At 51.6% G+C, this 24439-nt stretch overlaps 8 protein-coding genes across 8 annotated transcripts; 5 read left to right on the top strand and 3 right to left on the bottom strand.

Moving 5' to 3' along the window:
* Positions 1-100: 100 nt before the first annotated feature.
* Positions 101-2042, top strand: ASPZODRAFT_1392365 (hypothetical protein). Its single transcript, XM_022724533.1, has 5 exons — positions 101-585; positions 685-957; positions 1062-1168; positions 1214-1710; positions 1788-2042. The coding sequence occupies exons 1-5, from the start codon at positions 219-221 to the stop codon at positions 1876-1878; spliced, it is 1335 nt and encodes a 444-aa protein (XP_022583581.1). The 5' UTR covers positions 101-218; the 3' UTR covers positions 1879-2042.
* Positions 2043-4436: 2394 nt separating this feature from the next.
* ASPZODRAFT_129452 (hypothetical protein) lies at positions 4437-5632 on the top strand. Its single transcript, XM_022722267.1, has 3 exons — positions 4437-5268; positions 5332-5562; positions 5616-5632. The coding sequence occupies exons 1-2, from the start codon at positions 4719-4721 to the stop codon at positions 5556-5558; spliced, it is 777 nt and encodes a 258-aa protein (XP_022583580.1). The 5' UTR covers positions 4437-4718; the 3' UTR covers positions 5559-5562; positions 5616-5632.
* Positions 5633-6764: 1132 nt separating this feature from the next.
* Positions 6765-8648, bottom strand: ASPZODRAFT_129447 (hypothetical protein). The gene is made up of 7 exons (XM_022722266.1): positions 8511-8648; positions 8298-8321; positions 7987-8229; positions 7885-7916; positions 7700-7817; positions 7443-7639; positions 6765-7372 (listed from the first exon to the last, which is right to left on the bottom strand). The coding sequence occupies exons 1-7, from the start codon at positions 8554-8556 to the stop codon at positions 7076-7078; spliced, it is 957 nt and encodes a 318-aa protein (XP_022583579.1). The 5' UTR covers positions 8557-8648; the 3' UTR covers positions 6765-7075.
* A 1729-nt stretch (positions 8649-10377) lies between these two features.
* ASPZODRAFT_129445 (hypothetical protein) lies at positions 10378-14973 on the top strand. The gene is made up of 5 exons (XM_022722265.1): positions 10378-10719; positions 10785-10875; positions 10941-13676; positions 13760-14074; positions 14142-14973. Exons 1-5 carry the CDS (start codon positions 10541-10543, stop codon positions 14745-14747), a joined length of 3927 nt encoding a protein of 1308 aa, XP_022583578.1. The 5' UTR covers positions 10378-10540; the 3' UTR covers positions 14748-14973.
* A 318-nt stretch (positions 14974-15291) lies between these two features.
* Positions 15292-18664, bottom strand: ASPZODRAFT_150018 (hypothetical protein; the record flags this gene model as incomplete). Its single annotated transcript, XM_022725560.1, has 5 exons — positions 15292-15468; positions 15523-15720; positions 15802-17120; positions 17174-18155; positions 18269-18664. 5 exons carry the CDS (start codon positions 18662-18664, stop codon positions 15292-15294), a joined length of 3072 nt encoding a protein of 1023 aa, XP_022583577.1.
* A 1161-nt stretch (positions 18665-19825) lies between these two features.
* Positions 19826-20945, bottom strand: ASPZODRAFT_140008 (hypothetical protein; the record flags this gene model as incomplete). Its single annotated transcript, XM_022724617.1, has 2 exons — positions 19826-20625; positions 20756-20945. The coding sequence occupies 2 exons, from the start codon at positions 20943-20945 to the stop codon at positions 19826-19828; spliced, it is 990 nt and encodes a 329-aa protein (XP_022583576.1).
* A 794-nt stretch (positions 20946-21739) lies between these two features.
* Positions 21740-22327, top strand: ASPZODRAFT_140007 (hypothetical protein; the record flags this gene model as incomplete). The annotated part of the gene is made up of 1 exon (XM_022724616.1): positions 21740-22327. The coding sequence occupies one exon, from the start codon at positions 21740-21742 to the stop codon at positions 22325-22327; it is 588 nt and encodes a 195-aa protein (XP_022583575.1).
* A 324-nt stretch (positions 22328-22651) lies between these two features.
* ASPZODRAFT_1388379 (hypothetical protein) lies at positions 22652-23732 on the top strand. The gene is made up of 3 exons (XM_022724495.1): positions 22652-23136; positions 23239-23431; positions 23514-23732. Exons 1-3 carry the CDS (start codon positions 22976-22978, stop codon positions 23616-23618), a joined length of 459 nt encoding a protein of 152 aa, XP_022583574.1. The 5' UTR covers positions 22652-22975; the 3' UTR covers positions 23619-23732.
* The last annotated feature ends 707 nt before the right edge of the window (positions 23733-24439 follow it).

Here is a 24439-nt window from a genome sequence, read left to right as displayed (position 1 = left end):
TACAGATACGATACGGTAGTTATAATTCGAAGTTGGTTGGTCAGTGATAAGAGTCTTACATAATACAGTCCCCGCATTCCATTTTAGGACTTAGGGCCTAACCCTGCCCCTCCTGTTTGTACTGTTTGTCTTGCCTGTCAGGTTTCTGTCCGACGACGACAAGACGCATATCACATATTTTAATCTGAGAGAGAAGCCTGAGAACCAGCTAGCTAGCCATGGGCCAGATCGAAGAGCTTCCGGACGATTTCGACGAGGCGCTCGACCTCAACAAGAAGGCCCCGGCCAACCCCGCGACCGCCGAAGCAGACGAACCCTTCCAGTCCGTCATCTCGCATCTACCACCCAGCGGTCTTAAAGACATCGTCGGTCTTCAGCAGCCCCAGGATGAATACTTACCGCCGTCGGACGAAGTTCCCTTCCCGATCAACTTTGAGAAGTTGAAGGAACTCCAGAATGACCCTACTGCACCCCACATGCCGCCGGCGATGGCGTCTGTCAAGTCGCATACGGCTGCCGAATTGATGGACATGATGAATAAGACACCCTTGTTTATGACGGATCTGGAGAATGCAGGAGACGAGAGTGCGTTTTTTTTTTCTTCTCTTCTTTGCTTTTCTTTTTCTATCTTTTGCCCATGATCATCTGTCACCGCCACTTGCTAACGGGTGATTGGATATACAGAGGGTGAAAACGTCCTACTGGATGCGCTCCGTGCGCTTCAGAATGAAGGAACCCGCGGAGAAGTTGCTCAGAATTTCCGTGAGCAGGGAAATGAAGCTGCCAGGGAGAAGCGGTGGATCGATGCGAAGGAGTTCTACACCAAGAGTATCACCGTGGTGATGGCCAAAACGGATCAATGGGAGAAGCCCGAAGACGCGGAGAAGGAGAAGAAGATGCTGCGAGAGGCGGAAGAGGCGTCATACATCAATCGGGCTTTGTGCAATCTAGAATTGAGTAGGTGTTCTTGAGACCCGGAACCGGAGATGCCCGGGGCTTTTCCCCCTTCCATCCTTACCCCCCCCTTTTTTTTTTCCGATTCTGACACAGGCCTGGTATAGAAAATTACCGGTCAACGACATTAGATTGCGCCTCAGCGTTGAAACTCAACCCCAAGAACATCAAGGCCTTTTACCGCTCTGCGACTGCGTTGTTGGCGCTTGACAAAGTCCCCGAGGCCGAAGATGCTTCCTCGCGCGGGCTCCTCCTGGATCCAAACAACAAACCTCTCCAGCAAGTTGCGGTCAAGATCGCCGCTCGCAAGGAGGTTTTGGAACGCATTGCAGCGAGGAAGAGAGCCGAAGAAGAAAAATCTCGCAAGGAGAACATGGTGCTTAGCGCCGCCTTGAAAGCGAGACAGATCCGCACTCGCAAGACAGAACAGCCGCCTGACATGGAAGACGCTAAGATCTGTCTAGTGCCAGATCCCTTGTCACCAGAGAGCTCGTTGGACTTCCCCACCGTGCTCCTTTACCCAATGGATGCGCAGTCCGATTTCATCAAAGCCTTCTCAGAGATGCACTCGATCGCAGATCACCTGGAGTATATCTTCCCTTTGCCCTGGGATAGAAAGGGCGAGTATACCATCAATGGCGTAGAATGTTTTATGGAGACCGTCACCGGGGGGTTGATCAAGGCGGGGAAGAAGGTCCCCTTGTTGAAGATCCTCAGCGGAGGCAAAACCGAGGTGGTCGATGAGATGGTCCGTATATACGTGGTCCCTGTTAGCAAGACCACTCAGTTCATCTCCGAGATGAAGGCTAGAAAAACCGGTTGAGGGGTGTTACAATGAACCGTCACATCCTGCTACTTTCGCCCCAACACAGTCTCACGCCACAAGGCAGCATGAGAGAACCCGACACAATCCATGTGTATTGAACAACAGGATCACGGGTGTTTCCATCCCTCTCCGCCCCCGTTCCACACATTCTCTCTCTGCCATGGCTATCGTACGGCTATATTTTGTGCCGCATTCTTGGTATAGTGCCTAGCCTGACTTTGAGCGTGCAGGATGGAAGGTTGGAAACGTACGAGCCCATTCCGTCCGGGCAATCTTGATGGATTGGACTAGTCTGGATCACAAGGCCCTGCCATGTCATTTAGTCCAATTTCTCAAAAGAGCAAATGAAACCATCTCGTGTACTGGAGGTTCCTTTCCCCCACTGTAATCATCACCTTTGCATGAACCTACGCTTTTTTTTTTGAATGAACCGGATTCTCAGAAAACGAGCCAGGTCGCGGCCCAAAGTTATGCCCGCATCTCTGTTGACCCAAGCGACGCTTCTGCTGCTCATAAACCGCTCAAGGGATGGCCCAGGCGATGGGACTCGCCGCCACAGCCACCTTGCCCTGTTGAGCCTGTTTCGGTCGGGTGCAGTAACAGGTTTTGGAATCGTACTTTCCGAAGAGAAGGGCCAGCGACTTGACCAGAAGAGAAAACAGATCCCTGGCTGACTGTATCGTTGTATCTCGCATCGCAATCTCCGGCGTCCCTCGGTGAACAAAGATGCCAGATAAATAGATCCAAGGTTTTCGCGATGTCGCAAGGACAAACAAACCTGTGCCCTCCAAATCTGTTTATTCTAATTTGCGGAAAAGAATGTATCAGATGGTACGGTGAAATGGCATATTATAACTGGTAATTGTGAAGCGTCCCTAAAGCCGAGCAACCCCATTCGACTGGGTCTTTTGTCGGTGAGGGACAACGGAAACGCCCCCAGCAAACGATGCACCATTTTGAATAGCTGAATCTAAGGGTTTTTCTCGGTAGTCGCCTTTGAAACCGGTTTTTTTTATCCAGCCTCTACTAGTAGCAATTAGCCAGCCTTTGGTTCTTAGCAGATGTCTTGGGGATTTTCAAGTTCTAGACCGGCAAGTTCCACCCCTTGATGCTTTGTTCTTTTATACCCTGTTGAGTTGAGGCGAGAGATCCTCGCTATGTTTCTTTCTGAGAAGTAAAGCTTGACATCTTTTCTGTTCTGTTCGGTTCTGCAGGGTTACATGAAAGCATGGGAGGGCTGACGCCATGCATTAAGTCCTTAGATCTAATCATGATCCATAGGGCTCGCCATACTGATTTTAGGGCATCTCAGCTACCCCTTGAATCATCTAAGTTTGAGTATACGTTTCGGATTGCTGATTCTCAAAGCAGGATATGGCACTTTAATTTTCCCCCCCCCTGAAGGGCAAGGGTGGCTGGAATCAACCAGGTTTCTGGCAAGTTGTCGAGATTCATCGGGATTGATATTTAGCCTCATACTGGCTAAATGAGTGATATCGGCCTCCTTGTTATTGACAGAGAGTGGCCAAATCCCATTTATCATAAGCCAGGTATCATAATCAAAGGTGTAAGGCGACTTTGGGAGCCAGATGGATCAAAGTGGTCTGAACGAGGTAACAGTGCAGATGTCCGACTAGCCGAGATGTATGCCAAGGTCCAACGCTCCTTTGCATATATTTTGGAGCCTATCATGATAGGCTCCAATCCGTCCGGTCTGATTAGATAATCCCTTTACTGAAAGGAAGGGAATACTCCGTTCATCTATACATTCATAGCCAGCATATGAATGGGCTGTTGGATTGTACTTACTCATTTCTATCCACCACCTCGAATGGCCAAGCCCATGGGAAATGATGGAGAGCTGCAGTGTCACATAATCACTAGGGGATTGCAAATGAAACATGCATCTCAAGGAAAGGTTATTGCATCTCATCACTTGCGTTCTTTAGAACCGGAAATCTAAAGCCGCCCAATCAGAACATATGCGGCACCACAGTTCGCGGAGATTCTGGTTGATGAAAAATCAAATTAACCAAGCATCTGTAGACAGCAAAGCAAGTAGTTAAAAGCCATGAACTACTCAGTTCTCTATACCTATAATAATATAAATTTCACTCAACGGTGCCTAGGCAACAGCAGGCGGTCACTGTTGCATATGATGCGCTGATCTCATTCGATACCATTTATTAATGGTATCTATCCCTCGGCAGTCGAGGTTCAGAAGTGCTGCGGTGATGATCAGTCCTTCAACGCAGTCACAGTTGGATGTCAAACGTACTCCGTAAAGCTTAGTTCCTCGTATTCTAGAAAGCCATATTGCTGAATTCATAGTTTAGATGCTCCTCTTTAGAACCGTAATGGTGCCAACCCTACTACTCTGCGTAAAATAGCTCATGTATCAGGTTGGTATTCCTTTTAGACCATGCACATTCTCGATACCAAGAGCAGTGATCGACTTGACTCGCATACGAAAAAAAAAGTACTGGGGAGAATCTCAAGATCCAAGGGCCATAGATACCGTGTTTCTCCATGCACTCCGTACAAGAACTGACGAATAACGGATATACCGGATCTTATTTCCGGAAGGTTTGAGAATATGCCTTTCGCTGCACCTTGCGAGGCTATTGATCTTTCGGCTTCTTCGCATTTCAAGATCAACGATGGTGGGTATAAATGCATATATGCGGGATTCCACTCAAGCAGAGGTCGAGCCAACGTACTGCAGCAGCAATGAATTGTTCTTGCGTTGTAAGCGCATATGTTGTTCGACGAGTCATGGCGGTGCTCTGTCCTTCACTGTCACACCTCGACGTGTTTAGCTCCTGGCATCGTAAGCGAGATCATACCTTAAAAAGGGGCCATATAGTCGGAACAGAGCACATCGTCCATCATTTCAGTTGAGTCATCACCTCTAATATTAGATATCCTCCCCCACTTCATGTCGATACAAGCGCCACGTAGTGGTTTGAGATTCCGGCATTTTGCCTTGATCTATCTCAACGAACGCGGAGAGCTCGGCTTCGAAACTTCGCCCTCTATTGCAAGCAGCTCCGATGGCATCCTGTCTCCAGAGATAAGGGAGAGATTTCTCCAAGCTGTGGCCTTGTCAAACAGTGTCAGAATGCCAAACGATGGACATGCACCCAGTCAATCAGCATTGGTTTCGTCGGAGAGAAAGGATATCAATCATGGAACCGTGGCTTCAACACTTCTGGACCATAGTGAACAGCTGGAGATTCCCGTTTACAATTCCAAAATGCTCAGACTGTACTATGAAAAGGCCTTCGAGGCATTGCAGCAAACGAACTGTCGCGTTCTAGCAAAAGCCTATATCAAGCTTGTCGAGCCTCGAAAGCAGGTAAACTTCCCATATAACGGCCGAAGAGTCATCTCTGGCCTTTCTCGGCAGCTTGATCCAGAGGAGACCAAGCCAGGCTGGTGGCCAACAGGTGTTCCCCACCGTGAACCGGATCATCTTCTCAAACCTGGTACGGAGCATACTGGACAAACGCAAGACTTGTCCTGAGCAGAACCAAACTTACTGTCGGTAGAAAGGATTCGACTTCTCGTCCACATCCTCTGTGATTTGCGAGAGAGTCATGGAATGAGTGTCCAGAAACTATGGGAAGCTGACCAGGCAATCCGTTATCAATTCGACCCATCTGAACGGCTGAGGCTTCTGGACGAGATTTATCGCGTCCGTCGGCAAGAAGAAAAATTCCTCAATGAAGAAATCGGTCAGCATTGTCGAATCTCCAGTATGGCCTATTGCTTGTAAAAAACTAACAGTGATTAGATGGCCAAAGCATGATCCGTGTTTTTCGTGAATTCTTACCAGGTTTCGAGCCCTCCCGCGATCCAGAACAGCAGGAAAGCACGTTGAATCGATCAATCGTCGACTTCCCAGAACCTTTTGTCCGAGGTGCTCCTCTCAGCTTGAATGCCCCAGAATTGAGGGCGTTTGCAGGTAGCCACCAAGGTATCCATAGGGATCCAAGAGAAGGAACACCATCGAGTCGAACACCTAATACCGCTCTGGCGTCGTCCGTTTCTTTCCCTGTTCTATATGGTGAAAATAGAAGTGGAAGTGGAAGTGACCAGAGCACGCCCATATTTCCACCGAGCATGCCTGGGACAGCGTTTCCCCTGTATCATCCGTCAGGCATTCCGGCCTCGATGTATTCATCATCTTATAACGTGGATCTTTATTCTAACATGCCATCTGATCGGATCACGCGGCCGCCACAAGGGTCTTTGGGGCATGACGAACATCAGCAATATCTTTGAAGTCTTGACGATATGAGCGCAGGGAATCTTTCACGATTTTTTCTCTTTTCGAAAATGTATGGTTCAGGGTCTATTCGTGCTTGATAGAGTATTCTGCAACAGTTAGCAATCCGCAGGGGCTGCCAGCAAGGATAGTAACATTAACCGGGTCAAACCAGGGATATGAAAAAGTGATCCGCCAACCGTTCGAGTTGAGGTGAGAACGACAGATAGACCTTGGTTGGGCATTTTCTTAGAAGTATCCATCATGGTTGGTATTGGTCCTCTTCCTTCAAGGCAGTTTAGACGCATTGTTCGACAACAGCTTTGAGCTTGCAGCAGAATAATCAAAATAAAAAATAAACATTACCACTATTTGGAAATCAAACATTAGTTCTTTAGAAAGCAGTATATGGGATGGAAGTAGAGGAGATCCTAGGATGTTGTGAGAGAGAAGTACTCGGTCTCCCTGAGGATGGCTACCTCCTGTTCTAAGCCATCCAGGCCACTCCGGATCGAGTTGTAATCTGCATAAGCTACCTACCTAACATAACACAATAATCGAAGAGCCGCATGTCGACCGACCGATGCAAATTTTAATCATTGCTTTTTTTAAAAAAGAAAATTCGGGCCGACATTCCGGTGCAACGCGAAATGTTACCCTGTATATCTAGAGTTAGTACCAACAATGCACACTACAAGGTACGTAGAACAGTCGTGAGAAGACTTTTTCATTGGAATCGGAAAAGCAAGATATATGACGGTATCGAAAAGGATTATAGGGGCTGTTCGTCATATCTCTGTATCGCGTAACAGGCATAGGGAATCCCTCTTGCAACAACAGAGGCATAAAAACCAAAGCGAAGATAACTATTTACAAACCAGAGGGAAAATGGACGGAGTAAAAAGAAATCCGAAAGAAAGGTAGAGATCTTCCTGTGCATATAGGGGCCCCAGGAAAGGTTTCGGTGTCTCGTAAGTCGCGGGACCAATGGCCAGATTGACAAGGGTGGTGGCTCCATTGGGTCCTTAGGAGGGGGGAGAGCGGCGTTGGCCCATATACTCCTGAGCCTTAGCGCTGTAACCACCAAAGTACTGCTTCACCAAGCCTGTAGCATGGACAGTGCGTTCACCAGCCAGGTCCTTGAGACGATGAGCTTGCGAGTTGATGAGCTGCTGGGCATTCTCGATCTGGGAATCCACAAGCTCGTGGTTGCTTATATAGAAAAGGGGAACAAAATAGATGATAGTCACGGCGATCAGGGAAAGACCCCAGAATGGAATCCACTTGATCAGCCAGTAGGCAACGAAGGCAGCCGAGAAAGCCTATTGGGAAAAAAAAGACATATGGGTCAGCTATTGGCTTCTCAAGAGCTGCTGAGCAAGTAATCCCTACCGCAACTGTGTGAACAGCATTTTCGACAAACAGGACGCGCTGGAACTCCAGAAGGAAGAAGTCAAGGAGCTGTTCAACGTCCTCCTGAACAGCCTCGATGGTTTCCTTAGGAATCGTGTAGTATTTGCGAGGACGGAAGGAGCTTGCAAGGCCTTGGGAGAAAACGAGCCGACCGGCGAGTTCAATAGAAGCGGTAACTAGGAGAACGGAAAATCAATAACCTGTTTTCCAGCGAAAATTCGGTTCTAGCAACTCACATCCGAGGGCCAGATAGAGGAATTTGAAAACCCAACGGAGAAGAGGGAGAAAACGAGCGGCAACGATGAAGGCAACGATGCTGAAGTAGGAGACGGCAGTGGCTCGAGGCTGTTCCCACTGCAGAGACACTGTGTTCAGCTTTTGATTCAGCGAGTAGAAGGGGGCGTACGAGGAAGATACTCACGCTGAGAAGGCTATACAACAAGGAGTGATAGGCTACTCTCGTTAGCGGTGTTTCTCTTGACACCAAAATCCATCTAGTTCTCCTTTTTCAATTGAGACATACGGGTCAGAGGTTGGCCAGTCGCACTGGTGGTCGCGGGCGTAACCTTGGAGTTTTTCAAATCGTGGATTTCGTTTGCGGTCTCGTCAACCTCAACCTTGACCTTGTCCACGATGGGTTCTGCCTTCACGACGGGTTCTGGGTCCACGACGGGTTCCGGATCCACGACAGGTTCTGACTTCACGATGAGCTCCGAGTCCACGGTGGGTTCTGACTTCACGATGGGTTCCGAGTCCACGACGGGTTCTAGTAGTACACAGTCCGTCAGTCCGCTATTTCTTTAAATACAGAAAAGTCTATTGATATAGTCTTACCCTGTTTAATCTCATTTGCGACGCCTGTACCAAAGCCATCTGTCAGTTTTTGTTTTTTTTTTTGTTTTTTTTTTCCCTTCTTGGTTTTTCTTTTTGGTCCAGAGGAACTGCTTCTCTGGCCTGGAAAAAAGGCATCACTATCAAGAAAGACATTTATCTTAGCACAAGCCCTTCCAGTCATAGCTATTGGTTTTCGATTGTACCGTACCTTACTGTCACCGTTGGTTTCAGGGTAGCTCACATCAGCTGTGTCGGCCATGGCGAGAGTGTGGACCTTGAGAGTATCTCGGCGGGAGAAGCGAAATCCAGCAAACGCAAGGCAATCCGTCGAAAAGGAGAGCGAAAGTGAGAGGAAAGTGGGATTAATCTGATCGGAAGACAAGGCCGGAAGACGTCGGGACCTTGAGTTAGGGGATAAGGCAACGAATGAATGGAGTTTGGGAAAGTGGGCGTGTGTGCTCACGCAACAAACAAAACCAAGGGCAGAAGCTTCCGCGACCCAAGCAAAAACTACCAAATGGAAAATTTCCAGCACCTTCGGGGTGTTCAAGTTGGATCTGAGAGTGGATTCGAGTCTACCTATATATTCTTCAGGTTCTCATGCCATCCTTTGGCCAGGTATATTGCAAGGCAGTCCCCCTGACAGCTTATCAATGCGTCGGCGCAGGCTGGAGAGCTCCTGATGATAGGGCACACACCACACAACTACATAATTAGTCCGTTTCACATGTGATTGTAATGCCTGGCCCCGTACGGAGGCCTAATCCCAAGGTCTCGAATCCTCCCGGTGCTAATCATACTCGAACTTGGCAGACTACTACTAACTACTAAATACTTTATAGTTAACTAAACTAACGACTGTTTTACCATCCTACTAGCTTTAGAAGCTGGATTCAACGTTGAAGACAAGACTACCTACTAGGCGGTGAAGCGTCCTACTTTCTTCCCGGCGTGCGTTCAAGCAAGGAGACCAAGGAGACCAAGGTTCACATCGCCACCACACCATCTAATTAACTACAAACTAACACACACCTACGTCAGATTGAGTTTCTGAGGCTCTACAGGTGCCCCATCCGCGTTGTCATCGCATTACCACTTCTCCTGCCTTCCTGAATAGCACGAGCAGCAGCCTCCGACTACGCTGGCCGCTCACCTCTTCTAATAGACATTTCTCAAACTACCATATCATAGGATCCATCTGGCTTACCATTCAAAGCTCTCTTAAGCTGAGAGTTTTGGCAACGCAAATGAAATGCTCTTCGGAAGATCTCTGGGAGTTGCTAGACCCCTGAGGTGAAAGATATTTTACAGGCAAGAAGAATGACACCTCGAGTATTCATCTTGTTTGCAATATTTTCCTTCTAGACTAACTGTTCCTACTGATAATACCAATTTAGGCTTCCAATCTCAACTCAGGCCACTGAGCTGACCCAATGCTCATGGCCTATACACACAGGCTTGTTGCTAGATACCAGATTTTCACTAACAACCTTATCACTGTGCTCACAAGGTTTGAATTTCAATACGTCTTGACACAAAGACTACAGCGCTCACGAGGTCGCCTCCGCGCGCGGGGGTAAAGCATGCACATGTACCGAATAGCAGCGTCAATACAAGCCTTGGTGCGTCTCTCGGCTGATTAGAAAGGCGGTAGAGACGCACGATTAGAAAGGCGGCGGTGGAACCCTGGAGGCAGAACTACAACTATAACTATGTGTAGTTACTCCGTAGTTAGTTAGTTGAGATTGTTGTAGCCATCTCGAGGCAAGCATTGGTTATCGGACGGAGTAAGGAGACCAACAGTTGCATAGAGTACTCCATAAATAATGCCAGTTTCAAACAGCTCCACCATTTGAGAAATCGGAAATTCTGATAATTTGAATTCAAGCATCTCATTGTAGTTGACCAACTATCCTTTTGCTCACTACCCTAAAAGAAAAAAGATGAACAGTAGGATCGTACTTGAATGCCTGAATTACAAGGCATGGATTGTGATGTCAAGAGGATCACGTGATGTGCGGGTCTCACGCGTTGCCGATGTTTTGGTATCTCCCCGGCACACCATCTGAGGAAGCAACGACCCGCCTTGACGACAGCAACACCCGCCACAACGCCGAGATTCGATGTTCTTCTTGCCTGTTCAGCCTTTCTAGATGGGTTCTTACACATCTATTGACTTTTAAAATCGAATTTGGCTCGTTTCGACCTCGAAAAGGGATCAATCGCGCTTTGTTTACACCGCCATGGCCGCGAGTGGCACGAGGGCGCAGAAGCCTGTGGGCTCTGCTGCATGGATTTCGACAGAGAAGGAAAACATGGTGCAGCTGGTGGAGCAAGAGATGGAGGAGGCGGAATACCCAGTGCGCCATGAGATGGATTGGCTGAACGAGCACATGGCCGAGATCTTCTCGAAGAATCAATTGTTCGTTGCCGCCACCAGTCTTTGCCCCGGCAGGTTGATGGATTCGGATGCTGACCCTGGCGCAGTAACATGACAGATGTTTTTAAAACTCCGGGGAAGCTTCGCGGCAAAACGCCTAGGACCGCGAGGAAACGAGTGATGGATGAATCGCGCGTGGTACGTTGCCCTTGCCTTGCCCTTTGTTGGCTCTTGGCGCTGCTCTTCGACTGACTATCCCACAGCCTCTGAGCGAAATATTTTCCGCAGCTCGCAACCATGACGCAGAGGTCAGGCCGAGTCCGAGTCCTATGGTTTCGCGGGCACTCGCGAAGGCAGCAAGCTCTTCAGCAACACCCAGCCCGAGCAAAAAGGAAGCACAAGCCACCACGACGCAGCCGCCTTATCCAGATCTCACAAAGAATTTGAACTCCTTTCCGAAGTACAACACCGATTCTGGCTATCACGGCATGCCTGATGACGATGAAGTCGTTCCTGCTCAGACCCCGCAGCACGAATCGCAAACCTCAACACAGCCCCTTGAAGATGAATCCACACCAATCGCGCCTCATGTGAGCCGCTCATCGCCAGATCGTCGGACAACACAAGACTCCTTTCACTCTGCCCATGAAGATATCCGTCAGCGTGGAGATACAGTGGAACCAATGAATCTGGATTCGGTACCCAACCAGCCCTCGTCTTTATCACCACAGAAGAGCGAACAAAACAAGCCAGTTCATACAGTGACGCCAGAACCTAAACAACGCACAGAGCCTGAGCCGAAGGTTCAACAGCAGAAAGCGCCGGAACCAGTAAAAGCACAACAAGTGGAGGAACCCGGTTCAGAAGAAGTGCTGGAGCCAATGTCGGAATCGGAGGATGGTATGGATTCTGAGCCTGAACAAGTTCTGAACAAGATCCCGTCACCAATCAAGACCCCTGCAGTCTCATCCAAGGAAGAAAACAATGACAAGGAAGCAGACATTATGAATGATGATATGGAATTAGACGTGGATGATATAGGATCACCTTCGGACGGTTCGACTCCAGAGCGACCATTCATCCGAAAGAGCAGCTTGAGTTTTGCATCGCTTCCTGCACGAGAACCCTTGACAACAAAGAAAAGTATCGGGGCAACTAGAATGTCTAGAACAAGTCATATTGACGTCGCAAAACTGGGCAACAACGCCAACAATAACCGCAGCAGCTACTTTGGAAAGCATACCGGAGGTCCTCGCACGACTCAGCTTCTTTCAAGTGACAACGATCCCGCTGCGGGGACTGATAGAATGGAAGCTGATGGCAATCTGGACGCCGCTCAACAGGATACCGAAGCAGACAGAGCCAGCAAAATACATAACAAGTCATCGACTCAACTCCTGCACGAGAAGATAAGCATGCTCGGGAAACTTCAACCATCACGACCAACAAAGTCTATTCCAGCCGTCCAGGCTCAGGGTCCGTCTGCCTCTCAGGTCTCTTACCCTGAGCTACCAGCACCCAAAGCAGAGTCAAAATTGGAGTCTACCGCCGACAATCCTCGCGAGACATTGGCGCCCGAAACAAAGGATATCTACCAGGCACCCAAGCATCTAGGTTTATCCAAAAGTCAGACGACCGATGTCATGGAAAAGCTGTACGACAGAGCCGCCGCTACACCTGTAGAAAAGGAATATTCCACCCAAGAGCAGCCCCCCGTGGCTAAGCTGACTCGCAACTCCTCGACGGTCCGTACCAGATCTTCTACACCGGTTCCGACGTCCCCTCAGCGACTCGGTCATCAAAAGAGTGTGTCCGTCACAAATTTGGCTTCTGAGCAATCGACAACTCCTAATGGCTCTCCTCGGCGTCATGATGGTCCCTTGAGCGCCTCCAAAACGAGACTTCAATCGATCATGAAGTCAGCCAAGGGTTTGTTCACAAGCGCTGCAAGTGTTTCCGCCGCCGCGAAGCTAGAGGCTCGTCCATCGACACCCACCAAAATACAACCATCTACTCGCGCTCTCTCCCATGACGAAACAGAACAACAAGAGGAGCCTCGACCTGCCCCAGTTCCTAGTCGCTCTCCCAAACCTGAGGGCCGCCGGACTCGAAGCTCAACAGAAAGGGAAGAGCGGCGTAGACAGCAGGAGCTTGAAGAGCGTCAGCGAGAACAGGACCTTCGGGAAAGGTATCGGGAGCAGGAAAGACAGAAAGCAGAACAAGCTAAGGCTCTGCAGCAGAAGGAAAAGGAGAAGCAAGCAGTCGAGGTGGTTGAACGTCCCGCTCCAGTTCCCGCATTAGCCACCATGGCAAGTCCCAAGAAACCGACACAACTCCGTAAACCATCCTCGAAAGAGCTTGAACCAACAACCCATGACACAACGGCACGATCTATTGCACCCCCTGTCATGAGTCAACAGCCCCCGAAGCAAAACGATCGCCGTCCTATGAAACCAAGCCGTGAGACTCTTCAGAAGCCGAAGCCACAGCCGGTATCGATCCGTGTTGGCAGTGCTCTTTCCCGTATGCCACTGCCTTCTGCCCCAATTCCTCCCTCTGTACAGGAAGTGAACGCACCAGCGCCGACACCTGCTTCGGTATCAAAACCGCCAACCCTCAAGAAGAAAGCCAGCAACGCGTCCTTGCATACAGCGGCGGCTTCGTCAACAAGCAGCTTTAAAACGTCAGTCTCCAGTCAGACTCAACGAAAGGCCCAGCTTGCAATCGAAAGGAAGCGTGAGCAGCAGGAACGGGAAGCACGAAGAAAAGAAGAGCAAAAGCGGGAACTGGAGCGCAGACGGGCAGTCCAGCAGCAAGAGGAATCACGACGCCAGGAGCTTCGAAGCCGTGCAGAAGCTGAGCGAGTGGAGAAAGAGCGTGAGCGTTTGGCTGCTGAGGATCCAAAGAAGGCGGCCAAGATGCAGGCCATTGAGAAGCGCAGACTGGAGAATGCCCGAAGAACTGAACGCCAGGGAAGCCAACAACCCACCCTTGAATTAGTAGGTTTTTCTTTTTTTTTTTTCCCCTCGGTCATTGTGGGTATACCAAAGGAAGTTGGCTAATTGCAATTTCTCTACCACAGGGCTCTATTCTTCAGCAAGAAAGAACTGGTCCCCAAACCTCACAGCGAAGCGACCTTGCAGCTGCCAGACCTGCTTCTAGACTTGGCTCGATTCAACCATTCGGTCGGTCGATCAATACGCCAGCACCCAATCCTGCCAAACCACCCAAGAGAGCACTGGACGAAGAAGCCAGCCATCGCCCCGTCCCAACCAGGGCTAGCACCGCTTACCAATCTAACGACTCCAAGCGCAGAAAGACCGAAGACGAGCAACCGCAAGTGCCTCCTGTACGGCCGACCATGGCACCACCAATCCGGCAGTCTGCCATTCGCAAGGTGAGTTTTTTTCTTCTTCTTTACTTGGATGTTGCTATATGAACAGCAAACTGATGCTCGGCTACAGGAATCGGTTAAACCTCTTGGTTACAACCATGGTCATCCTCAGCCCTCACTGTCCCACCAATCTGGGTCATCGATTTTCAAGACTGGGTCTCTGGCCAGCAATTCTCAGCCGCAGAGGCCTGCTCATCCGATGGACATGGCCAAGTACACCAGCGGCAAGATTCCCTTCGCCGATCCTCCCACCAACCCTGCAGGTCCTCCCGCTCACCATGCCTCGTCTGCAGCGAGCGCATCGAAATCAGTCGCCAAACCCTCACCGAAATATCCCAACGGAGAGAATATCCATCTTCCAGAGATCCCGACTGACAGCGAAGACGAAGAGTCAGATACGGAGATCCTGCCTGTGCCTAAGTGGGCTCAGCCAAAGGAACTTGATGCTATTCTGCGCCGCCAGGAGGGCATGGAGGTGGATTCAATATTCGGGCCAATCGCGCCATTCTCGCTGGAGGAGACGTTCAAGGCAGACAAGAAGTTGAAGAAGTTCCGCGAGAGAACCAGTAGTGCCAACTGGTCCGGGCCAGACGGCTTGACACAGGAGGAAATCCGACGAGACAATGCCGATCGACAGCGGCTGCGAATGAACGGTGCCTGGACGTTTGATATGTAAGCGTTTGGGAGGCAGTTGTATTTGACTTTCTGGAGTGACCATAAGGTTGTGGGTTATGTGGCGTTTATGGATACGATTTTCAACAGTTAGTTCTGACTGATGGATGCTGAGGGTTCCGGATTGATACAGCTCGTGGCCTGTATTCAAACATTATTTGGGGAGCTATTTTTCGAGTGGCAGCCGTTGTATTCTTTTTTTTTTGCATGTTGTACTACACGACATGGGGTTTCTTTCGATAACAAATTAAATGATTATTGAAACCATAATTTATTACACTCGAGCGTACCTAAGCATATGGACGGTATCACTTAAACCTCTCCTACAAAAGCGAACATTAATGATGATCTATGATACTGTAGTCTACCATGAGCTACTACATGCAATGAGGATAACATATAGTGAGAAGAAAAGAAAAGAAAAGAAAAAAAAAAAAAAAAAAAACCCCTAGCATGGTATATCCGTCTCCCTATGCCGAGGAAAGAACAATATGAATATGTGTGAAGAGCCTATGAATCAATCCATTCTATGCAGAGGTTTCCGTAAATTATACATTGGTCTCGGGCTCGACCTCGCTGGCCCCCTCGTAGGCCTCGTCCATGGCGTCGGCGTTGAGGTTCGCAGCGTCGGGCGAGGCACCCAGCTTATCTTTGCCCTTGTCGTGAGACACGGTCTTCCACCCGGCGGAGGTGGAGGGATCTTTGATATATTCAGACATGGGGAACTATAGATGATTAGAAAAATGAAATTGACGGAAATTAAACGGGACATGACATACGTAGTGATCGTTCTTCTTCATGGTTACCACCCACGGCACATTGTCAAAGGTGACGGCGCGCAGGCGGAAATATGTGTTGTCGGGGATCTTGCTGACCTCGCGTACAAAGGCGTCGAGGTCGGGCGTGGCAACGCCATTGACAGCCGTGACGAAGTTGGTGGGCGAGAGGCCATACTGGTATGCGGGAGAACCGCGGCTCTAGACACAATTAATAAGAAAAATGAACTAGGAATGGCGGAAAGAAAAAAGAAAGGCGGAAGAGTCGAAAGAAAAACATACCCTTGCGCTCACGTAGACCTCACTATGGAGCTTGGAAATCTGCTGTCTGACGGCGTGGTGCGGTTTCTGCAGAACGGCACCGCAGAAGACGACGGCGCGATCTGTCTCGAGGTCCTCCGTCGGCACAGTGGGCACCTGGATGTGCATTTCCTGGCCGTTTCGGACAATCAGCGCGTCCAGAACCTCCTTGTCGTACATGACGTCCAGCTCCGAGACGCGCGTGATGAGCTGCCCGTCTAGAGTCAGGATAATGTCGGCCTCCTGCAACCCGTCCACGGCCGAGGTGAACGAAGGGGGCAGACAGTCGACCTTGCGGACCATGAACAGCTGGTGCCGCGAAGGGTTTGCCTGCGCGACCTTCTGGATCCATTCCTCGGAGACGCCCATGATACGCGCCTGGCTCATCTGCACCACGTAGCTTTCCATGTTCAGGATGCGCAGTCTGGGGATCACGCCTTGCTGAATCTTGGTTGTGATGGGTAGGAGCGAGGGCGTGGCAAACCCTAGGTGGTACTCGACATCCTTGTGCGAGTTGGGCGTGCGTTCGCCCAGGTAGTTGAGCCACAGCGCCTGGACGACCCCGTCTTCGCCGATCAGAACACCGTTTGTGCACTGCCCGCTGAGCCCCGTGTCGACGGTGATGGCGTCGAGATTGATCGCACGGTACCGGGGCGCCGAGGCATTAGCGGGGATCGAGACGGTGGTGATGTCAGTGACGGCAGTCTTGGCCACCACGATGCGGAAGTTCTGGTTGAAGCCGACGAAGATGGTATCCTGGCCCTGTTTGATGGTCTCCGTGCTCAGTTTCGCGCTCTGCACCGGGGCGTCCACCAGTTTCGGGTCGTACTGAATGATCGTGTAGTTCTGCAGTGGATGAAGGAAGACGACCTTTGCGCTGACGATGACCGAGTCGGCCACGGTAATGTTGATGTCACAGAGGTCGTACGGCACGATGGCCCGGGAGACCACCACGAGACCCTTGTCGGCATCGATCACCAGGCCAAAACCGGTCTTCTTCGCCTGCGGATATCCGTCCAGCTTCAACGGCATCGTACAGGACACCCGAACAAAACTGCGCACAATCTCCGCTGCCGCTGGCTGACTGACGCCGTCCAGCTGGATGAAATCGGCTTTGCGAGGCACGGGCGGTTCAGCAGCGATCGGGTCAGCGAGATCAGAGAAATCCCATAACCCGGATTCATCGTTCCGGACGGCCAAACGCATCTTAGGATGCCAGTGGCGATCGACGTAGATGATGCTGGTGCCACGAGTATGCAGATCACGGATATGTCGGTAGGAAATCACTACGCGAGATCGATCTAACAGAATCAGAAAACGGTTTCCAGCAGCGGAAAAGGGGGGGGGGGATTACCAGGAATACTCTTCATCACTTCCACAAATTCATCCAAATTTCGCGTGGGCCGTTTGTCCACTGTATCGATAATCCATCCGGACAGGGTGTTCTCCAGTTTAAAGGAACCGGCGGCCTCACAGACGTAGACGCCGCGGGTGGCAATGGCATATAGCCGAGACTGCTGGTATGAGAGATCGTGGAAAGTCGCGCCGGCAACAGTGACAAAGCGATCCGGAGTGATAGCATGGAGATCCCCGACCTCACACTCCACCTCAACTTCCTGTCCGCCTCTTTGGACCAACAAGCGGATCGTCTGCCCGACTTTTGAGTCGAGGATGTCGTCCAGCCGGATGAACTGGGTCAGCAGCTCCCCGTTAACCTTGAGGAGCACATCGCCTTCCTCCAGCTTGGTGTCTGCCGGGCCCTCGGGCAGAATGATCTCCGCCACCAGCATGCCAGTCTCATTGGGGGCGGCCTGTCGCACGGCCGCCTCCCAGTTGGAGGTCAGACCGAGACGCCGGCACTCGTCGAAGGGTTTCAAGATCCATTGCGTCTGAATGGTGCCGCGAGTAACCGCCTCGCCTCGCTGGATGCACTGCAAAGCCCGCAGAGGGCGGTCCAGCGGGAGAAAGTAGTCGGTTGCCGCGCCGTCTGCGCGCCCGCCGGCCTGCAAGGCGACTGCGTGGCCATCAATATTGACGACCGGACTGCCCGAACTCCCACCGCTGGCCGCCGCCGCCGCCTGGATGTAGTTGGTATTGAAATCGCTGTACCCTTCTCCGTACTCCGGGGCGTTGCGGTCCAACCGACTGATCACGCCGGACAGGATGCTCAGTTTCTCCCCAGCATCGTTGCCGACCACACGGATCTCCGCGCCCACCTTGGCCGCGTCGGGCTTGAGTTTTAGCTCCGTGAGCTGCAGGTATCGGATGGCCTTGGGGTCGAACTTGAGGATACCGAAATCGTGAACGGGGTCTCGATAGACAGGCCGGACGTCACACTAGTAGAAACATCGACATATTAGCCAGAAGATCTTTTTTTCCTTGAAAAGAAGAAAAGAAGAAGAGGAAGAAGAGGGAGATAAAGGGAGGACAGGAAGGGAAAGGATCTTACCTCCTCATGGTTATCAAAGATACAGTAACCCCAAAAAGGCCCCGCGCAGACAACATGACGATTGGTGAGGATATAGCCGCGTTCGGCGTCGACGACAAAGCCCGTGGCCTGGCTGCTCATGGACAGGTCGGTGTCAAAGGAGCAGGTCTGGCAGAAGTGGATGGAAACGACGCTCTTGACCACGGACTCGATGGTGGCCTGCCACTCGGGCGAGTCCGCCTGCGTAGGCCCGACGGGCAGCAGGCGACCGGCATCCTCCTCATCCTCGACGTCGTAGACGGTGCCATTCGCGGGAGTCGCGTCGCCGGGCGTCAGCGTCGAAGCTTCCGGTTTGAGGTGTTTGGACGGGCGCTCCGCCGCGGAAACAGAGCTGCGTTTACGCTTGGCCCCGTCCATCGTGTAGAATCGGCGTTGATTGTAATTATTGTAAGGAAGTTGTATCGCAGGCCCGGATGATAGGAGCGTCGGAGAGGATAAGGTGCAAAAGGAGACCGGGAAGGCGGTGGTTTGCGCGGCGTGTAGAGAATAAACCCTCTGATCAGAGGGGGAGCGAGCGACGGTCGACAAGCTGCTACGACACGGTCGAGCAGAGCACGGCAGCGATAGAAATAGAGGCCGTGATCGAAGCCCCGATACAGAGCTGGCAAGTCGTGGTCGGGACGAGGAAGACGCAGACGACAAGGGTGCGCGTGTAGCGATGGACAAGCTCCTCCTTGTACAGCAGGGGAGCAGGACGGCGGACATCCACAAGGCCTTCTACAGCAGAAGGACACTGGATGGGGGAGGGGGGTTGTTGTAAAACAGAAGTGTTTAACACAAGACAGGAAAAATAAGAAAGAAAGAAAAAGGAGAAGGAAAAGAGACGATAAGCCTGAGAGGGAGAGGGAGAGGGAGCCAGAACAAAAGTTCTCCCCGAGCTGATTCTGGAGGTGAGAAGCTTTGGCGGGCGGTGATTGGTGCAGCGAGCTGGACACACGAGACAGATTATTATGATTATTAGATAGTTTTCTTTTATTATCTTGATAGATATTTAGAAAGATTTAGTAAAGAGTCCTGGAGAAATAATTATGGAGCTGTAGGAGACGGAGGTGTGCAAGGTTCTAGGTAAGGTGCCTAACCAAGGTATAATTTTATTCTATTGGTACAGGAATCGCTATAGACAGACAATATATATCAGAAAAAGATGATAGGCCTGGCACTGATTCTCACATGGGCCATTGCTTGCTTCCCTGTACTTCCTGGGGAGAGTACAGGCTTGCTTGCCTGTTGGACGACATGGACCTTGCCCGTCGAGAGTTCGGGCTGCTCGGTTCTGGTCCGGTAGATCAAGCTTAAGCCTATACAATGTTGCGCTCAAGGTAGGATTCTGCTATGTAGTATATAAACAGCGCTGCCGCGGCCTCGTGCCTGTGTCTGTGGGCTATGATGAGTGGACTGAAGAGTTGTACTCCCCGTTTCTGGTCGGACCAGTAGGTCTCGCGTCATTTTCCGGCGCACGGCCACACAAAGATCGACAATTGAGTTTGTCTTGGGTTCTTTGTAGTACTTCAAAGGAACTCAGACAGACTCGGCAGCGGGGGACGGGCTCGGTTGGCCGTTGCCTTGAGCGAGCTGCTGCAGGCCGGGCGGCCGGTACTGTGGAGTCCCCATGGCCGGGCTACGGCCGGGCTTGGGGAACAGCTCGTTCAGCTTTCGGTAGACGTCGTTGAGCGACGGCATGTTGGGCGGCGGAATCATGATAGCGGGCGCAGTGGGCGGAATGCCGCCGGACTTCTTCGCTCGATCGGCGATGTTGGCCAGGTAGGAGAGATTGGCCTGCAGTCGACGCATGCACTCGAGATATTCCTGACTCGGCTTCAGCGCCGGCCCTTTGGCCGCCTCGGTCGGCTGCTCTGATGTGGGAGATGGGTTGTTGGAGTCTGGGGCAGCCCCGGACTGTTGCTGCGGCGGCGGCGCGGGGCCGCCCGCCTTGCCGTTCGCTTGTAGACTGATGACTTCTTCCAGCAGCAACGAGTTGATCTCCAATAGGACGGCGACTCGTGCTTTCTCGCGTGCTATTGCCTGAGCCTGCGCAGCCGTCGCTTGCGGCGAATTCTGCTGTTGTGGCTGTGGTTGCGGCGGCGGCGGCTGCTGCTGCTGTTGTTGTTGTTGTTGTTGTTGTTGTGGTAGCGATGGGTGTATCCCTGGTCTTTGCGGCGCAGTCAGCATCGTGTTGGCCATGGTGCTCGCCATGTTTTGTGGAAGGGTCTGCGCAACAGTGGTGGTTGGCATCCCGGCGGTAGAGGTTGCGTGCATCATAGGGAACTGGCCCGGTCGCGTAAATGGTATAGAGGAGAAGTCTGCTTGGGAGGTTCCTGCTAAGAACAAAACGCCAAGAGTTAGTTAGTCAGGCACTGGTTGCTGTAGCCTGCATGTAGGGGAATGGAGAAGAAGAGTGAGTGGAGTGGGTTGAGAGACAGCAGAACGAGTCAGGAAGTTGTAACGCACCTGGGGACTGCTGGGGGAAACCAGATGGCATCATAGCTCCTCCCACAGGGTCGCCCATCTGCAGTGGCACCGTAAACGACTGCTGCTGGTGTTGGTGCTGGGATGGCGGCTTGGACGGGGGGTACGAGGGCGGATAAAACGACGGCTGGCTGGTGACGGGGTACATGTAGCCCGCAGAGTTGGGATCCATCTCGGGGGACCCGCGAAGGGATTTTTTTCTCCTCAATAACAACGATCTGACAAGCTACCACAACCCCAATAATCTGGATTCGGGGCGCGTGGTCGCCCTTCTGGGAGCTGGTTGAATGGCTCTCTCACACGCAGCGGCAGATGGGGCCAATGTGCGGTCGGGCGGACGACTAGCGGATGGAGACGGAGCCGAATCCAGGGGTTGTGAGTGGTGATGATATTAAAATAGCTGTCCCAGAAGATCGACCGGTATAGTTGGCCGGAGACTTGGTATTTGAATGGCTGGCAGACGGTGTGCGTCGTACAGACATCGAGCGATCGCAGAGATTGGCGAGCGAGACTGAAAAGACTAGCAGGGAGTGTGGCAGAAGAAGGGCCGGGTGAGACGGCGAACGAGAGAAGGGCTGGACTCGTCAAGAACGTGCTTGTCTGCGTTTCTGAGACCGACCAGACAGGATAGGAAGATGCCCGGCGATCCCCCAAGACGCTCTCGATGCTCGAACGCCAGCGCGTGGTGTGCAGGGGCTCCAGGGAGTTTGGACGCTGTCTTATTCTTGTTGAAAGAGAACGTCGAGAAAGTGAGAGACGCCCGGATCGAGACTAGTGGTTACCTCGTGGTTACATGACGGTAATTACGAGTATATATCTATCATTCTAGGGTATTACAATACACGACTCGAGCTCCATCTCAGCCCTCTCAGCCCTCTCAGCCCTCTCAGCCATCTCCCAGCTAGAGCTATCCTTTGTGGTTAAAACGGCGTGTACAGAGGATATTCTTCTGCTATTGAGAGTAGGATGCCCCTGCTGTCGATTCCTAACAAGCCTCGTCTCCATCTCGCTCTTTATTCGCGCCCCAAACACCCGGACGAGCCTCACTACGCGCTTCTGGTCACCAGGAAGTTCTCTCACGCCGACTGCCAAAGAACCATCTCTGCAGTCAAGTTCCACGTCAAGAACACCATTCTGCGGGGTCCTGATGGATACATATCCCAGCCGTGGCGTTTTGAGCACGTAGACATCGCCGACCTGGCACAGGAGTCGCGGCTCCTCGTCTGCGTGACCATCGGCAAGGTCCGATCACTCGAGAAAGCCCAGGGAGCCTTTTCTCGGATCGCAGTCCCACCAGAGGCAGATCAGGACTCTCGGGAGGATGGGGTATTCGATTGTCGAACGTGGGTGCGAGACGCACTCGAGACGCTTCGGCTGTCCGACTCCAGCGATGCCGTGTCCGGGTTACGAGAATGGACGGCCGTGGAACAGCAAACGAAAGAATACCTTGCCCGGAAGAAACAAGAGGGTCGGTGGAATGCATCATCCTCAACTATGGGTACCGGTCTCGTTCCTTGGTTCGACCTGCTGACAGGACAAGAGATATTCTCATAACAAGGCATCGGAGGAGAAGATATCAACTTATTGAACAACGGCCAGTGATCTCATCACGATTCTTCCTACGCGTAGATAGCCAGGGTTTCCGCCGAATCGACGTATTTGACGCGCTGCGGCTTGCTACCCCAGATTGTCAAGTGTCGTACAGGGGTGCCGCGATAATCACAGCATCCAGAAGCACATATCTTGGTGAGGACGGCGAAACAAGCAGAGCCCCGAATCATCAGACGGCCTACCATGCACTGTCAATCGGCCCGCCACCGTCAAAGATTGAGATCTTTCTTTTGTTATACCTCAATCCGCCTTGTGTCTGAGATATGGTCTTTCTACCGCCCTTCCAGAATCCCCCAAAGAGCAGTGGAAGAAGAATAATGACTGCTAGACCAAGAAGAACACGCCTCGCTGTCTTTTCAAAAGGTGGCCGACCGCCATATCATCATGTCTCGGATGTTGGGAACCACTGCTTTCTTGGGCTCCCCTGCACCTGTCTCAGAACAGTATGCCTGCATTCAATTTAACCATGAATGCAGATTCGACGATGAAAGTCGGCCAGTATCTTTATGCCTTCTCCACGGACTACCACAGCACTTGTCCGCCAGCAACCGCGTCAGCAAATAATGTAACTCAATAATTAGCAGAGAGATTATGACTTGCGTACTTGCATTCGCTTGTCGGGAGCAGAAACGCGTCTCTCCCAACAAAAGGGGGCTTTCCTTTTCCTCTATTCTCCACAAATGTGTCGGATGTCTGCAGAGAAGGATGCGTGGAAGCTTTTCTCCATGGCTGTATACATGGACGGAGATTGGGTGTGTTTGCAATCTGGGGAGACTCGCTCAGAGCGGTCAATCGAAGGACTAGGAACCAGTGTTGAAGAAAAGGGCTTTTTTTATCTAATAAAATATTGCTAGAGTGTACGATATGGGATTGTTCTCCTGGACAAGAGGCGCGTGCTCCAGAACAACAACCACAATAACCACAACAACACCTCCTGCCTCCCTCCTTCACTCTCCCACCTCAGCCTCACAAAGGCCCATAGGAGTCGAACCACAGAGCCCTGTCAATGGCCTTATTGGCTTCTTTATTTGGTTCTGTACACAGGAGGTGTGATCTTGTCCTTGTTTTAATTTGTTTTGAACCCCCCACCGGTTCCTGTTTCCAGATCGTGGACGACTGACAATCTGAGACTCGCTCGCTGGCAGCTGCAGCAGCTTCCCGCGACAAGAGAAGCCTCCCCATGCAGCTTTCCGTCCTTTCCCTGGCCTCCAGGCCTTGTTGGCAGCGGCCTTAGCAAGCCACCGCCGTTGAGGCATGTGTCGATTGGCCCGGGAAGCCCGTCTTGACGTTGCTCCGGCGGCTGAGGTCAACCCGGTCTACCGTCGAGTTTTCCTCATCCTAACACGGCTTTGGAGGGTCCCTCATGGCGACCAGGAGGAACTTGTCGATTGTACACAATCATGATCGATCGGTTTGGGCTTGCTCGGGAAGAATCTCCCGGCTGGACGCAGCGCCTGTTTGATGACACCCTTTTCGGCCACACAATGGGTTTTTTTCCCACTCTTGCACCCAGGTAGATGGGCCACATTTTGTCTCGATTCTGTTTGCAGATGGTGACACTTCTTCTACATGGAGGGGACGGTTCTGAATTGATGCAGAGACCTCCACATGGTGCGTGTGTAAGTTGCTGAAACGTGATCCACCACGACATATCACTTCTTTTTTTCTTCTGGCTTACATTGCCTCCCGGCTTGGGGTAACCATATAGCGGCAATGGAACGGTGAGAGCCTCGAAATTTGGGGGGCGAAGGGGTCCGAAGGTGGTTACAGGGCCCCGTGGTCGGGAGATTGCTGGCGACACGGCTTGGAAGTTGCCATGGGATCCGAGGGTGGTCCGCCCATGAGCTCTTATCCCAGTCTTGTTCAACCAGAAAAGGCCCATTCTTTTTAGTTTAAGGGGGGAGGGAATGGTACTCCATATCTGATGAAGGGTTCACAAAAAGCCTGGACTCGCAAGTATCGTTCCCGGCCCGAGCTCGACACCTGTCCATCGTGCCCCCCCCCCCCCCCCCCCCCCCCCCTCCCCTCTTTCCTCGTCTCCCAGTGCCTCGTGGT

Source organism: Penicilliopsis zonata, assembly GCF_001890105.1.
Source record: "Penicilliopsis zonata CBS 506.65 unplaced genomic scaffold ASPZOscaffold_3, whole genome shotgun sequence".
Lineage (NCBI taxonomy): Eukaryota > Fungi > Ascomycota > Eurotiomycetes > Eurotiales > Aspergillaceae > Penicilliopsis > Penicilliopsis zonata.
The sequence above is the reverse complement of the archived record's forward strand: the minus strand, read 5'-3'. Positions and strand labels throughout refer to the sequence as shown.